We start from the raw sequence: 16,756 nt of genomic DNA on the forward strand, positions 1-16,756 counted from the left end.
CATAACATTGACCTTGCTGCCACCTGCATTCTCAACGGTTGAAGCATTGCTAAAGAACAATCCAGCTAGGACAATGTTATTTGGGAGGGGTGGGTATAGCATTTTAGCGTTGCTCCAGGTCACTGAGTCAGGTGACCTGAGCTCAGGACGTTGAACGGTCACATGACCGATGCTGATGAGTGCGCGAGAGGTGCGAATAAAGTTTGTTCACGTTTACTGGCATCCTGTGTGGTTGTGTTCATTGCGTGCTGCTGCGTGCGTCTCAGCCCACGCACTCCCTAGCCACTGCCATCACGGGTACAACTTTCAATCTCTCAATGCCATGCACCCTCTATTCTGGCCTGAGTTCTTGTTTTCTTTCACAAATACCCACACGGATCAAACAGTCTCAAACAGGCCACAGAAGATAACCAACACCGTCCCAGCAGACTCCAAAAACCTTGCCTGTCAAGAAAAAGAAGGAATATACGCTGCAGTGTAGAACCAGTGAGATGCCAGTCCAGTTTCCAGTGGGGGACATCAGAGACTGTTTGATTTGCTGTATGGCTACACAGGGTTTTATGCCTTTGCTATTGAACAGCCCACCCCCAGGGGAAAAAGATACTGATTGGCGCCAACAGAAGGTGGAGCATGTAGCCAATGGGAGTGGGGGGAGATGAGAAAGACAAGGAAGACATAGGTGTAAAAGCCAGTGAAGACTGCTTGGCGCATTGGGTGTTTCAGTGAGGTGAGGAGGCATGCAGGTGGACTTCGACCAGAAGGAGGACGGTAGGTGGAGTGGAGCACTGAGAAATCTGTGGAGCAGCTGGATGCAAGTGCAGGTGAGCTGTTGTGTAAGGGACAGAGGATGATAGTTTGAGTGTAGCTTTGTTTGGGATCTATGGGGAGTGACTCAGGATGGAGGGGGCAGTGTGAGCATGTAGTAGAGGGGTAGTGGGTAATTGAGAGTGAACAAGGGAAGTGCAAGTGTCAGGGAAAGGAGACAGGAGTTAGAGGAGGAATAGGAGCTGGCTGGATGAAGGAGGGGAAGAGAAGGGGGAATAGTTAGTAGAGGATGAAAGGAGATGGTTGGGGGAGTTCTGGAGTAGCATATGGAAAAGGCAGTAGGAGACCTAGGATCAAGGAGAGGAGTGAAAGGTAGAATGCACGGCGCAGTGGCCGAGGGAAAACCGAATCATACAACATTTAGAATAATCCTTTGGGAAGAACTAGAATAGGCTACCCCTTTAGGCAGGACAAAGACTGATATGTGGGGAAATTTCTTCTCTGCGAAAAGAACAGTTAGCTATAGACTTGGTTGAGACTCTCCCAGGGGCCATCCACCCAAGAAAAAGTCAATAGGCTGTGTTCATGCTGTCAGTTTCCCAGACCCCCCCCCCCCCCCCCCTCTGTTTTGCATACCCCTTAGGAACTCCTAGAGAGAGCCATTTAGAGTAGGCCTCTGCCTTTAGGCCCTTCTACGGCAGTGAGGCTATACTAGATATTAGGCCAAACGATCTCTAGTGATCAAGTGGATCTTGAGTGTTGGGGAACCCTGGGCTTGGGTGAAGGGAGCTGCAGCCCAAAACACCTCCGAACAACCCAAGAAATGTTAATAAAATCCCTTAGAACATATCTCCGACTTGAGTTTCTTAAGAGCATATGTGACGAAGCTTACAGGACACCTGTGAATTTCTACTTCAGGTTTCTGTTGTCCTTACAGTACATTACAAATGTTGGTGCAGTTTATACATAACATCTATAATGTTCTCCGCTTGAGACTGCTTTAGCTAACAAAGTTCTACACTGCATGGAATGTAACCGAGTACATGTACCACTGAACTTTTTTGAAAAGATGATTTATGTACTCCGCAGCAGATAATTTGGACTTGTGGCCAGATGGGAAGGGATTCCTTCATTTGACTCTGATGACTTGTTCTCAAGAATGCCAAGACAAATATGAATCACAATCCATAACATTGTACGATCCAAGCATGCTGAATTGTTCACTCTGATACATGACAACCCTCCTGCTCTGCAATGTCCCAAAGCTCCTAAAGAATCTGTTCCTTCAAACTGTGTGACTTGCCCCACAAAGGGGTGTCTAGAAGATGTCCATGGGGGCGTTGGGATCTTTTAAAAAGGGGTTACGTAACTGATTTTAATTGAAAATATCTGCAGTCCTAGCTTGTGGGGTGTGCCCAAAAAATATTTTTACTCGGGGGCTCAGTTTAAAAAGGTTTGAATACCACAGAAGAGCTACACATTTTAAATCCCTTCGAGTTTTGCATCGTGCTAAGTATGTGTCTCGAAGTAAAGCACATTTTGATAATTTGCAAGTCGAGAGCTCAGTCTGCAAGCAGGAAGGATGATGATGAAATGGATCGACTCTCAAAATTAACTTAGCAAGACAAGTTTCTATCCCGAGTGTGTTCCTACATGGAATGTTTTCACCGCAACATAGCAAGAAGTGCCGAAGCAAATATCTTACTTGTGTTCTGCCAATTATACCAACTACCCAAACAAATCATTCAGTTCAGTTGACTTTCTTGACATATCTGGAAAAAATTAACAAAGCAGATTTGTGGACCAGATTTAAAATGTGTTTTACCATCCTGATCAGCAACTGATAGTGTCTTTGCAGTGTCTTTATGATCAATTTGTCTTACGGCCTGGTGAACTGCACATATATGACATTAATTTGTGCTGTTGGCTTTTTAATTGATGGGTCCTGTATTCCTGAATTGCGGGATATCTCGCACAGTGAGACCATTGTCCAACACATGTCTCGGGAGGATAGCTCAGCGGCAACGTGCTCGCTTTGGAAGCAAGACAACACGGAGCAACACGGGTTCGATCCCCGGTTCCGCGCTTAGAAACCTCTGGGTATTAAGCGGGTTATAAATAACCTATCATATCATACCTGTCATATCATGGGTAAACACATTCAATGTGCCGAAGAAATGCACAAGTACACACTTGTTGCACTCAGTCTGCTCCCTGGAAGTGTTCTTCAAGAAGCACCCATCTTCAGAAATTAGAATAAGTATGAACCAAATGTATCAACAGCAGTGCTATTCGAGTCTTCCTAGCAACCATGGATAAATTGTATACGTGGGGAAAAAAGGAATGAATTGGATAGTCATACCCATCATATAGATGTGGGATTAAATGCCAAAGGTGGCATTTGTGTTGCAAGTAATAAGGTCTGTTAGATGTGGTGACATAAATAAACATATTTAATCAGCGGAAGGAATTCTTGGATTAGTGTCTTCAAAGAACCAGAATCTGCAATATGGGGAGAGTTTGGATAAGAAAACTGGGTTGTGAGGAAACCTAATATTCTATTCTGCACCCTTGGAGCAGATGAAGCGCTTGAACATAAAAACAAAGCTATGAAGGTTACTTGAGGTTTGGTAGGCATAGCACAGCACCCTATGGCACTTTCTTGCTATTTTGTAACATTGTCAGTACTTCCCCAGTGTAATGGGTTCCTTCTTCCCACTGTGACGAGACCCAGGGTATTGTCACTGCTTCCATGTAGGAAACCTTCCCATGGGGCCGGGGAGGTGAGGTTGCTACCCGATAGTCCCCCTGGGGGTGGTGCTCAGTGGGTGGATCTCATGGGGAGGGAAATCATTCATGGGACTGATGACGATGGCCCTGGGAGAATGGGGTATCCATTCACCCCTTTGGTGTCCCCACTCATCCCAACCACCACCCCTTTTCAGGTCCTTTTGGTCCAACACACCACAGTTTGTTATGATGGTAAAGTAGAGAGTGTCCTTGACAGGAGTGGGATGAGGAAGATGGAGACTTACCCAAGCTCGAGGCCAAAGAATACTGAGATAATTGAACGAGGAGGAACAGGCCCACTGTGGAACCAGCGTATGCGGTACAGATATCAAGAGGCAGCCCTTATCTTAAAAAGGAAGGAGGACTCAATGGTCCGGCAAACCAGCCTTGGAGGAACACGCAGGTGGACTATCGCTCCATGGCAGGGGACCCGAAGGCTGAGCCCTGGGACGCGGAGAGTCTTGGGGAACAAAGGGGTCCAGATTAGGTGAACCTGACCAGCGGCACACAGGAAGGCAGCCAGACTAGCAGAAGCAGAACAAGGATGCAGGCAGCCGGAAACGAGAGGAGGAATCCAGGGCTGCAGAACCACAAGGAGAAGGAGAACGCTGAGTGCGGCAGTAACGGGGAAGCTCCATTCCGCCACCCAAAGAGACCAGAGACTGCCCTAAGGCTTCCCAGAAGCATGGAAAGGGATGGACTGATTAAGGCATTAAGGGAGCTGGAGTACCTGAAGACCCACATACCTTGCAATTATATCCCGAAGAGCACAAGAGGATACAAGAGGCATTGCAATAGGTATGAACTTTGTAAATTACATATCTATCCCGGAGGGCACAGGGGGGTGAAAACAGCATTTCAGAGTGACAAGAACTTTGTAATGCAGGTACGCCTATCCCAAAGAGTACAGCGGGGGAACAGAGAGAATACTAAAGTGGATTCCAAGAGGAGGAATACACCTATGTGGGATAGAGCCTGGGAGGAGAATATAACAGGTCTGTCCAAGTGCACACTAGATACAAGAGAGAAGGAAATCCTCCAGAGGCCGAGCAGCAGGGTCTGGAACCCAAATGAAAGCGGGGAAGCCCCACCAATGCACAGCAGGGGATGGGATCCAAATGGAAGATGGCGAGGCCCATCAGTTACATTTCTAAAAGTTGAAAGGTTCTCACCAGACGAGAGAGAACTACAATCAGTGGGCTGGAGCCTAGAAGCAGATGGGGAGACCCTGACAAGAAAAGAAGAAATAAAACAGGACAGCAAAGCAAACAGTATTTGATACTAAAGTATTATGAAGCCAGGTCTGGCAGGTTAGTGAACCAGACCTGTTCAAATCCTGGGAAGATTTATTTTGTTTAACAGCAATAGAGGAAAAGTATTCCTCCAGAAGATTTGGGGAACTGTATCAAACTCAAAAGTGGAAGCAAGATCCAAAAAGGGGTGGTTCCGAGTAGTGTGAGGAACAGGGTTTCTTTTTGTTGGTCTGAAAATGTAACCATGTATTCTTTGCACAAGAACAGTGCAGTGGAATCTACAGTGGGAGGGGCCTTCTTCTAGGTGAACAAGACATTGTTATTTGTTGGTTTAAAGTGTAAGGGGCGGAAATGGGTTTAGAGACAGGGCGGTAGACATTTTACTGTACGGACATCCTGACAAGGTCCTTAGTATTTTTGTTGAGTTAGGGCAACCACTCACAGTAAGTATGGCAAGTTAGGCTTTTCTTTCCTTTTGTTTGTTAATAAAAGTTTATATAAACCAAAATGTCACCTCTGTGTCACTCTTACTTTCTGCACCCTTGCACCACATATTCCTCCTCGATGATATTTTATCTCCAGCATAGATGTTTTTTGGAAACCTTTCTGCCGCACCGGGCGCAGTGCTGCCCCGCTCGCTTAACCTACCAGCCCCACCCCAGATATGATATTGAGGCAAATAGGATCCCAGCTCTTTTTTTCCGTTCTTTCTGCTCACTTTCGGAACACTGCTTCATCTAAATTTTTTTGCTCCAATGTCAAGTCCTGTGAAGGCCTCAGGCTTCAAACCTTCCACAGACTGTGGGCGCCAGATGTCTGTTGCCAACCCCCAAAGGATAGTTCTGTACTATTTGAAGGAGGAGCATGATCCCCAGGAATGCAGGTTGTGCCATTTCATGCACTCTAAGGCCCTCTGGGGGTGAGCTGCAAAGCTATTTACCTTTTTCCAAAAGGAAAGACGTCAAAGACCGGCTCGAGGACACTGGGCATGGAATGGAAGACACATGACTAGTTTGCTTGGAAGAATTTGAAGAAGCACTGCAAGAGGTCCCACTCACCCACCGTCTCCTATTGGCCTCACTCTTAAACAAACTAAAAAAAGTCACTGCTTTAGATGAGACCTTTTTGACAAAGGAGTGACCATACCTTTTGTGCTGGAACCTCTATGCCAGAGGGAAAGTGGGGATTTCCCTGCAGGGTTCTATGGGGAAGGTAGGTGCAGTTGGACCTGGTCCACCTTTCAGGAAGCCAGTGGACGCGACACAACAGTGCAATGGGACATGTTACCAACAGTCAATGAAAAGTTTAGGCTTGCTTCTAGTGGATAATAGTCAAGGCAGTGAGGACTCTGGGGTTGTCAGCCACACCCAGACCAAAGGTTCAGTTAAAATGAAATTATCTGGTTGAAGGCTCTTTAGAGGATACCCTACTTCCCTTCTACTCAGCAGTGGAGGTCTGGGAAAAGCCGGCGTCTGCCCCTGCAATTGACCAGGACCTGTCTAAGAAACAGACTAGCGCTTTTGGACACAGCATTTCTTTCCATTCATACCTCCCCTGAATGTTTTGACCTTCAGGGTGCTATGGCAACCCTAGCAGCATCCTTTGTCCCTCCTTTCCTCCTGGTAGAGAGATGAAGAGACGGATGCCTGAGGTTGAAGGATGTGTGCCTAGAGCAGTCCTATCTTTAGGGAGATCAATGCCCCCTTTGCCCTAGCCATGTTCTCTTTTGTTTTTTGGCCGGCGATCGCTGAAACGTCCGAACATCTGTGAGGGCTTTGAGGTCATCGTCCAGGATGGCAAGCAGGCATTTCCCCAGATGCTTGTTTGGCTTTGCCACTGCGACTGTGTGACAAGAGTGTAGGCTGCAGGGACGGTTATGAGGCACTCCTGGATGCAGACTTCGGGTATTGCCCGGAATGTTCAGCTGAAGCTCCTGGATAGGCCATTTAGCTGGCATAATCTCTTCCGGGCTGAAGCAGACAACTCCCTTCAGAGGTTTCAGTCCTCCAAAACAGCAAGTTTCTGGACCTAGTGGTGTAGCAACCTGCAACTCCCGCTAGCAGATATAGAGGTTTTCGACTCTTCATCTCCTACACCCCCTTGGGCAGAAGACCGAGGTGCTACAGGAAAACTGCAGCAACGCCGTCCAACTATGGAAATTGCCAGGTACTCGGAGGGGCTATGTCGACTTCAACAGTTCCCTCCAGGGCCTCAGTGGTGAAAACTCTGTGAAGACTAGTTCCACCACCAGTCCCCTGTGGGGGAGGGTGGCGGGTCTCCTTGTTCAAGGCAGAATGTGTCTTACCACCTCTGGCGTTGGGACCTTACAGGCCATAAACCAGGGATATAGACTCCCCTTTGCTCGACAAACTCCAAACAATACTTTCTAGCCCCCTTTAGCTCGGACCCTCTCTTTAATGGAGTGGGTCAGGAGTTCTTCAATCGTCCACTTCTGGCGAACTGCACTGTAGAACGGGTGCCATGCTCGATAGAGGCAGAAGCTGATATTTTATCCATGTTCTGGTTCTCGAGAGAGGACAGAGGCTTGCGCCCAATACTGGAACTGAGACTCTTGAATCTGTACCTGTGCAAGAACCAGATGAAGGACAAGTTCAAGACGTTGGCCCAGATCCTCCAGGCCCTCAATCTGCAGGATTGGCTGGCATCACTAGATTTTCAGAATGCCTGCTTCCATGTGCTGATTCACTTAAGAGCCAGAAGTACCTGAAATTTGTCATCGGCCATTGCCACTACCAGTTCAAGGTTCTGAAGTGCAGCCTATTTTCGGCTCCCAGGGTCTTCAACAAGCTGCTAGTAATGCTAGCGGCTCACCGCAGGAGGTTCATGTATTTTGCTACCTAGATGACTGGTTTGTCTAAGCTCACTCCACCGACCAGGCGCCAGCACATCTGTTTTAGAAGTGCAGCCTGTTGTATATTTTGGGCTTTGCCCTGAAGTTCAAGAAGTCCCATGTTTCGCCATCCCAGACACTCTGATATATCCAAGCAGTTTTAGACACTCATCTGTGCAGAATCTTCCTGCCCGAGGATCGAGTGGGGAACATCTTCAAAATGGTTCATGTCCTCCAAAGCCAAGAGCGTTCTGGCCACAGCCTTCCTGCGCTTGCTGAGTCTCATGGCCTCATGCATTCTTTTAGTGCTGCAGGCCCGCTGGGCATGAGGTCGCCTCAGTGGCCTCTGTTGTCGGTGGTCTCAGTTTCAGGGACATACATCAAACCTTTTGTAGGCATCAGCTTCTTGACCTAGTATGGTGGTGAGACATGTTGAAAGGGGAATTTCTTTGACAACCCTGTCCCCAACTGACAGCCATAGATGCGTCCTTAAAAGGCTGGGAAACTCACAAACAAGACCTGACGGAATTGAACGGTGGTCTCCCTCGGAGTCTGGGGAACAGAACTTGCTGGAGTTAAGGGCCATCGGGCTAGCCCTGGTTGCCTTCTTTCAGTGCCCGGCAAGAAATGTGCTCCTGACAGATGAAATGGTGCATTACTGCTTCAGTGCCAACTCACCTACGGTGCCATGTCTTTCCTCAATGATGGCGTTATTACCGCTGGAGGATAGAGGATTAGGTCCCCACACGATTGGTACGGCACATGGCTGTGCAGCGGTCCCTATACATGGGGACTGTCCTGATTCCCGAGCTGCGCATGCACAGGGGAGCTGCAGCATGGTTCCGTGCATGGCGTGGCCCGTTTCCCATGACAACCAGGAGACTGCTCTGGAGCCTCGGTCTGAGGCCCAGCTCCTACAAAAAGGGGACCAGAGCTCAGCCAAGTACGTCACAATTTCTCCGGCTCTGTTGAGGTGACGCTGGACGGGTTACCCCTGCAGTTCCTCCTGGCCTGTTCCTGCTCCTGCCTTACCTTTCTGGACTATGCTGGCCCATCATCCTGCTGTCTCCCTTCACTAGTCAAGCCTCCTCTACAGTCTTCCTATTTAGGCCTGACTCACTTTCTGCTGCCTACTTTTCTAGTGCCTGGTGCAAGCTGCCTTTTACTTGCTTTACTCACCATCTATTGGCTGCTGCTTCATCACTGACTCCTGGGACACGCACGTTCAGTGTTCATATGTGGGTGGTCCCTTCTTGTGGTGTTGGGAGATGCCTCCCTTTGACAGCTGTGGTTTCATTTCTCAGCCTAGGAACTGGGAGGTTTTTTCCACGCCGCTCTTTCTTGAGGCCGGGCCAGATGCCAGGAACATCACGCTACGCTTGATCGCCAGAAGACCCAGGTAACCGTACGAGAGAACGAGCTGCACACCTTGACGAAGATTGCAACGCATTACAGAAAATGTCATAGGCCAGTCCAGAACCCTGAAATATGGAGATCCAAGACAATGTTCCAGAATTCTGCAATCATTGTATAGTCCAATGTATGCTCTGTCCGACTCATTTCTGACCATTAAGTCCAAAATTGGGTACATATAAGCCACCTTTCTGCAAACGCTCTTGCCTGGGCTGTCCCTTATGTATTCTCTCAAAGCCCATTACTGAAAGATTTGGCAGAATTTGAAACCATTTTTTTCCATGTATTTAAGTCCCCTAACAAGGCAGTGTCTCTATACTGGGCAATTCAAGCAAAGCGCCACTGAATCCTTGGCCCGAAGTAACACATTTAATGTTATTCCGTCAGGTTTACAAGAAGGATGCAAGGATGAGCGTGTACCCACACCAGTGGTTCTGTGATTATCTGACCAACTGTATATATTATAAAATAAGTGTCAGTGGGTAGAGCGCAATTGGCCATGTTTTCACTTGTTCCATACAGCCTCAGGTATACTTTAAGATCTGGAAAGAGAAGGGAACTTTATTTGAGTTCCTTGATTCTCTTCAAAATGGCTGATTACAATAAAATGAGGTATGTGGGGCACTCCTAAACCTCAATAGAGGTGCCCGCTAATCATGCGGATGCCTTGGATCCTGGATCCTGAAACTGGTGTGGATGCTTAACAATGCTTGTGTGTTAGGCATATGCTCTAGGAGTAATGCACACCATTGGGTCATGCTACACCACTGCTTGAAGTCCTTGAATGAGTTCATCATGCCATTTGGTAGTGCATGGATATACCATGATGCCCTTCCGTATGCTTTTTGTTTTATCAGGTTTCAAAGGAATGGTGGATCACATGCTGAATGAGGTGAAGAATGTGGTGAACTTCCAAGGTGACATTCTGATATGTGGGGAGGACGAACTGAGCAGGAAATTGTATTTGGCAAACTGCAGGCATAAGCAAAGAGATCAAACCAAAATTTAAAATCCTGAAAATCCATCACGGATGGCCCATCTCTGGGCATGAAATAAACTTTAATCGTTTTTGGGAATCTGAGTGCAACTGTGCAGGCGAAGGAAGAATAGAGCTGGTAACGGGAATAGAAAGCAGCATTTGCCAACAGGATGTAAATGATGCCTTCCAAATGTTTGAGCTTTAAACCTTTGATTCCAAACACCGCTCTTTTGTTGATGTGGGCGCCAGTGCCTATGGTATAGATCTAATGCAGAACACTAAAGGGGCTGAAAGGGTGGTAGTCTTTGCCGGAAATACTTTATCACCGTTGGAACAGAACTATTCCTTGATTTATTGTAGAGATGTTGGCCTCACCAACCACTTAAATCACAATGGGGTAGATGTTTTATTTAATGGATTATAAACACTTGGTGGACTTGCTCAGCTGGTGAGTACCAAGGCCCTCAACACAAACTTGTCCGATTGACCACCTAACTCAAAGTACAGACACCATTGGCATTCTAGCTTACATTAGCAGCACTCACTTTTGCAGTCATGCGGAGGACAAACTGGTTCTTTTGTAGTAATGCGGGTGACCGGAAACGGTGCATGTCTCTTCAATAGTGTCTGCAATGACGTTTTTCGTCACATCATGGCAAATCTCTCATGATAATTACAGGAACTTCATTTTCCACGGAAATTGACGAATGCATGCCACCTCAACAGTACAAAGCTTATAAGCTTCAGCCGTATGGGTACGGCACTTCAAGCTTACACGCTGCAGCCCTCGGAATTACTTTGCGAAGCATGAGTACACCTGCTAGTTTATATAGATGGAGCTTAATTATCGAGCAGTCTGTGTAGGGCATCCTAGAACTACACTGCTATACTACAGAAGGTTATCGGGCTTTCAGTTCTTGGACATGAAGAGCAGTGTTATCCTTGTGACTCTGGATTGCAGAAATCTACCAAAAATTCAACTTGGAAGACATGAATTGGCTCAGTCTTGGAACTTTTCCTGAAATAACAGGCACACTTTTAAAAAATATATTTTGTGGTCTCCATTTTTTGGGCAGAAAGATGGTGTCACTGTGAGTGATTTCATGAAGAGTACAAATCATCCTAAGCCACATGGGCTACGTGGGAGTGCGGTCTATTTTTTATTCCATGTTCAAAGCCTGTAATGGCCTTTCTGTATCATTGCCAGATGTTGGTGTTCATCTAAACCTTGCTTCATCTGAACTATTTTTTTTTATGTGGATTGAGTTTAAAGGGGTTCTATGGTTTAATCTTACTGCAGTTTGATTTGAAACTGTCTTAACCAAACGAATGAAGATATTCTCTTTCTTAGAAGATTAAACCTAGCATTTACTTAGGAAATGCATATGCTGCTGGAAGAATGAATTGGTTCTCGAAATGCTGTCTTGCTGTTAGTGGGGGCATACAGCCAATCACCTTAGGAGTCTCATCTCCCTCTGGTACTTCCTAGGCTGGATCTAACCTACCATCAAGGTTAGCTCTAAGCGGTTGTAGGGATGTGCCTTTGAGACACTCCAGCCCCACTCTGCCTTCTTCTGATAATGCTCTAATGTTCCTCTTACTATCTGTCTCACTCACTTTCTTCCTCCTATTCTCCTTCTTTCTACACACCTGCCATCTCACCTCTCTCGCCCTTACAATTATTCTTCTATCCCTCCTGTGTTCCAAGTTCCTCTTCCTACCTTCACCCTTTGATCGTACTCCCAACTATTCTCTCCCTCCTCCACTGCTACTACTCTCCCTTCGCCACTACTCTCCCCTCCGCACATCACTTCTGCTCTCCTCTCCCCACACACTAGTGCTCTCCTCTCTCCACACCACTACTACTCTTATCACAATGTAAGTCGCTCTTACTTCCTCAATCACTTTCCACTCACTCTACACTGCCCCTAATATTCTCACTCACCCACCTTACACAATCACAACATGGTACCACTTGCTCTCACTAATACCTCACCTTCTCTTCAAAATACACCGCCATCCTTCCTCCTTCTCTTGATCTAGGACCTCCTCCTCGTACCTCACCCAAACAACCCACACCTTCCTGTTTCCTGCACCCCTTCTTTTCCTCCCCCTCCTTCTCCCATTGCACTTCTTCCGCTAGCCAATCTCTCCCCGACTTCCCCACCCAGGAAGTGTTTCTGTGCTTGAACAATGGCGTCCCCATTGGAGAGTTTTCTGGTATTAGAATTGCTACGCTGCAAGTTTGATAGCTTGTATTAGGGAGTTCTGTTGCAGCTATTCGAGCGCAGCATACGCTAGTGCTGTTGCAGTCTGCTGCAAATTGACCGCTGTGCAGACTTTCTGCTAATTGGTTGCGGTTCTCTCACTTCCTGCGGGCCACATTACTCTGCATGGATCAGCTTGCTGAGAAGCTCTGGTTTGCTATGGTCTTGCTGGTGGGTTGGCCTTGACGAATGCTGTGTTACGTTGTCTGAAAGAAAAAGAAATAAACTGGCCTGCATTGTGTTCAGGCGGTATGCAGTGACTCGGTGGGAGGGGGCAGGAACTGGGGACCTCCTGTAGGAATGGCTTTGGCTTTCACCCTAGTAGGCTTCCTACCTTTGGGTGAGAGCGGTCCCCAGCCCCTCTCGACGAGGTCGGCCCTTGTCACATTGGACAGAAACCTTGATGTCAATTTAGAAAATGGAAAGAAATTGATCTGGGAAGCATTTTGCTCCCATCTTGACAGGAGTGTCATTTTTTTTTTAATTATTTGACTACAATGCAAGCGGTTCGTACAAGGCCGAAACTCCTCTCCTTGAGTAGCAGCTGTGTTGTGAGATTCCAAACGTGTGGTCTACATATGCATCTTCGCCCGACATTCTTTTCATTTTATGTTTATGCAAAATAAACGGTACAGTGCAAACTTGGCCTTTTATGAGAAAAATCCAAATACTGTGTCCTTGAGTTGTCTGAAGCGCATGCATGATATAGTACCCCTACTATCAAATAAATGAATTTATAGGGACTTGGGTTTGCGCTGGACCTTTAAACAGGCAGGCTTATATCAACACTCTTAAATCCACAGTGTAAACTGACTGGTCCAGGCTCTCAAAGCTGCCGTTGTCTCTCGAGATGCACATTTCTGCAACTGCTGAGCCAGCGATGTTTGCGTAGTTAAAATTCCCTCGCAAGCCTTTTCTTGCTGTATGTAGGGGTAATACAGTGAGTAACCTGGTTATATAACCGGGTCCCAAGGGTTCGAAAAGAAACTCCGCCATGCCTAGATGCATTTCAGGTAAATGGACGAAACACGTTACTCGATTTGACTCGTAAACATTGAAAAACAAGTATCCGTTCGAAACTCTGTGGCACTATGCAGAGTGTAGTAGAACAGGCTCGTTAGTAGGGCGGTATGAACATTCTAGAAAATGTATCCGACAGAGGGGCAAGAGCAATTCTACAGGAGGCAGCCGCCTCACCCTTCTCAAATGGGCTGGAGGGGAGTGGGGGAGGCTCAGGGTCATAGCGATCCTTTCACCTTGAAAGCAAGATGACGACACAGGTTGGATCCCAGGGTCCGCGCTTAGAAACCTCTGGGTAAGCACTCTGTCTATGTGTGTGCGCCACTTGTCCATTTCCAGACACAGGAGCGCCACGTTTGTTTTGTCCCTCCCCTACTCAGGTGGTTAATCACTGGAATAGGACGCTCATGCATTCTACCTCGCCCTGGGGCGGAAGCAGGGAGGGCATCATCATGTGAATAGGGTCATCAGCACCCTATTGGTAAATGCGCCCTGCAGTCCTGGGCGCATTTAATAACATAAGGGCGCCTGCTGCGATTTCTCCCACTCTGCATGCTTGGTGGAGCCCTTAAAAGACTCTCCCCGAGCTGCCAGGGGGGAGGGGGAGCTAATGGCTCCTGCAGGGCATGGGTGTAAGGCCGGCTCTGCCTGTAGAAATAATTTGCAATCCCGGTTTTTGGCCTGACCTCCTTCCCGGTTTCTCGGGTTGAGGCAGCCATTCCATTTAATGCAAGATTGCAGTTGGTTAATCAGCGCTGTCCTCTGCTATGAAGGGAGCTGTGGCACCCATCATTCGAGAACTTGGGCTGTGCAGAATCTGAAGCGATCCGCTTTCGGTGCCGGTGCCGTGAAATACTGTTCCGTGCTTTTCTCAGCTGGTCTCTGCATGTTACACGATTATAAGGAATGGGCCAAGGGTCCCCATTGCACGCAGGTGGTGTTCGATTTATTTTTTATTTATTTGGCGAACCGGGATGTCCGTTTCAATCAGAAATTACTTGCAGTGACAAACAGGTTGCCTAGGAATTCCCCAGAAGAGTGCCTGTACAGTTGCACAATGATGAGACGAAATGATGAGCCAGTTTGAAGGTGTCAACAAAGTGGGACATAGGCCAGGGACCAAACAAAAGGCGGCCCTTGGAGGGGTTAACAGAGTACTTTACACATTTACAAACAAAATTATGACATCAATGAAATTTAAATTGTGCTTTCTTTCTACGGAATTTTATGACATGTTATCATTCATTTTAATGAGATTTTATGGGCCCATGTGATGGTTGCTTCTTAATTATGCTTTGCAGAATGCTTTTTATTGTGTATTAGTGTAAAATGTCATAATGTAACCAAATGCACTTTAAATGAAGAAAAAAAAAATACTTGCCACTGGAGTGAGTGGTGGGGTAGGGAGGATGGGGCGGGTGGATGCAGCGCCCTGTGTTCATCTATGCATGTCTGTCAATGATATTATCAGGGGCCCAAAAGAGATGTACATGGGCACAAGTTCTCCTTGCATTCCATGGTCTGAGGGACACCCAGGAGAACCAATGTATGAATACTACACGTAAATGTGCAAAATGCGTTCTATGCATGATCCCTAGCCTGTCACTGGGCACAGCAAAGCCTGCAACCCCCTGATCATTTCTATGGTTTTTTTAAATATAATTTCTATAACAAAATCATGTGCTTTTACTAAATATCCCAAACGGACCAAGAAGCAGTGGACCATGGCCAACAAACTCCTGGACCAGTAGCAGAGGCAGACATAATACATGCGCGGGGAAATTGCATACTGTCTCTTTGCAAACATCAGTGCAGGTTATCATTACAGTCGGACACAGAGAGGCAACACTAGCTGAATGCAGCGTGTTTATTGGCATGGACCTGTCCTCGGGTGGCAGAGCAGTTTTTGAAAAATCCAGTTAAACTACCCAATCTACGATAAACTGATGGATAATAAGAACCCCATTTAATTTTGTGGAACTTTTTCTTCAGTTCATTTCTGGAACATAAACCAAATGTTTGTGTTAATCACTACAAGCAGGTGACCTTGCCACATGTTTTTGATTTTTGTTGAGCGTGTTTCTTGACATTACAGCTACAAAACCTGTGAGTTTATTTTAGGAATGCATTACGTTTCTTTGCATTCTGATACTTGTAGTTTTCTTCCATTGCGGATGTGGGAAACAAAGCTGCAATTACGCCCACCCCACCCAACCTGTTTCCATCAGGATTTCTTTGTTAGCTTACTTTGCGATGTGATTTTGTCCACTTTTCAAGTTTTCTCTATAAAACATTAGCTCTTCCAAGCCAGGTACCAACAAATGCTGAGAAGATATGTATTTACATGTCTAAAGTGCAGCAGACTGTGTTCTAATCCAGGCTTTACCTATCATCTAAAAATGTTACCCTACTGTCCAGCGTGTGTAAAAACTGGGACCCAAGGTATGGCTTTAGTATTGTGGGGAGGCGGGATTTCAGGTATGCGTTTGTGGGATTGTTTGACTCTTCGACCCAAGAAAGATCATGTGCCTTGACCCATACGTTATCAAACTCTTCCCCCCCCCCCCTCCACGGTTCTGGGGTTGACAGCTGCCCCAAGCTAATAGTGCACAAATGCCTGTGCTTCTTCCATATCATATTCATTTGAAGATAAAACTGCTTTATGGCCTGTACATGCGTCCACCCCCTGTGAAATCCTAGTCACGTATGGTATTTCCAGACTGGTAACCAAAGGCGGCATATCCCAGTTTATGGTTCTGGGTTTAAGGTTTGTTTGAGGAATACACCAAACTGAAAAAGGGGGTGGGGGGAATATGGCGTAGCTTTGTGTTGGAAGCCGATATTGTTAAATGGGTAGTCTTGCCATCAAAGCGTTATCTCGATGTGGTAACTAGCCTTTTACGAGCAGGGGACAATTATTGTGTTGGAGCACAGCAGGACCACAGTGAAGGACTTGGTTATACCAGCTCATGTCCTCTGGCAGGAAGTTCAAACGTGTAATATTGAAAGGGTTAAGATCACTATTCTAAAATGGTTATGGGGTACTTGGGTGTGGCATACGTTTTGGGAAATGTTTGCAAGCATATTTGGTTCCATAAGCACAGAGTAGTGTACTTAAGTTTGATTTTCATTTCAGGGCAAACTAGTAACTTCTATGGAAAATTACAGCACACTGATGAAGTTACCAGAGAGGAGATCGGTCTACTGGCAGCAGCCTTGAGGATGCAGGTTCGTATGAGCTGCATTGAAAACTATGAACTTGAAATATTAAGGATTTTAAAGAACTAGGTGTCCTTTTGTGAACAACCAAGGACATTTTTCTGTTGTATTTTAATATTGGCGGGCACTCTTCTGCTCACTGGGCTGTCGTGTGATGTTGGGAATTACTGCATGGAAAAACTTGCTCACCCTTCTGTAA

General features: G+C 46.5%; 1 protein-coding gene across 1 annotated transcript in view; it reads left to right on the forward strand.

Annotated features, from left to right (window-relative positions):
* MTHFD1L (methylenetetrahydrofolate dehydrogenase (NADP+ dependent) 1 like) overlaps positions 1-16,756 on the forward strand; it is a 2,103,853-nt gene that overhangs the window by 540,887 nt on the left and 1,546,210 nt on the right. Inside the window, exon 9 of the mRNA XM_069608130.1 lies at positions 16,475-16,566. Within this exon, the coding sequence (XP_069464231.1) occupies positions 16,475-16,566 (92 nt within the window). The remainder of the gene's footprint in view (positions 1-16,474; positions 16,567-16,756) is intronic.

Source organism: Ambystoma mexicanum, chromosome 4q, assembly GCF_040938575.1.
Source record: "Ambystoma mexicanum isolate Mex_15411 chromosome 4q, UKY_AmexF1_1, whole genome shotgun sequence".
Classification (NCBI taxonomy): domain Eukaryota; kingdom Metazoa; phylum Chordata; class Amphibia; order Caudata; family Ambystomatidae; genus Ambystoma; species Ambystoma mexicanum.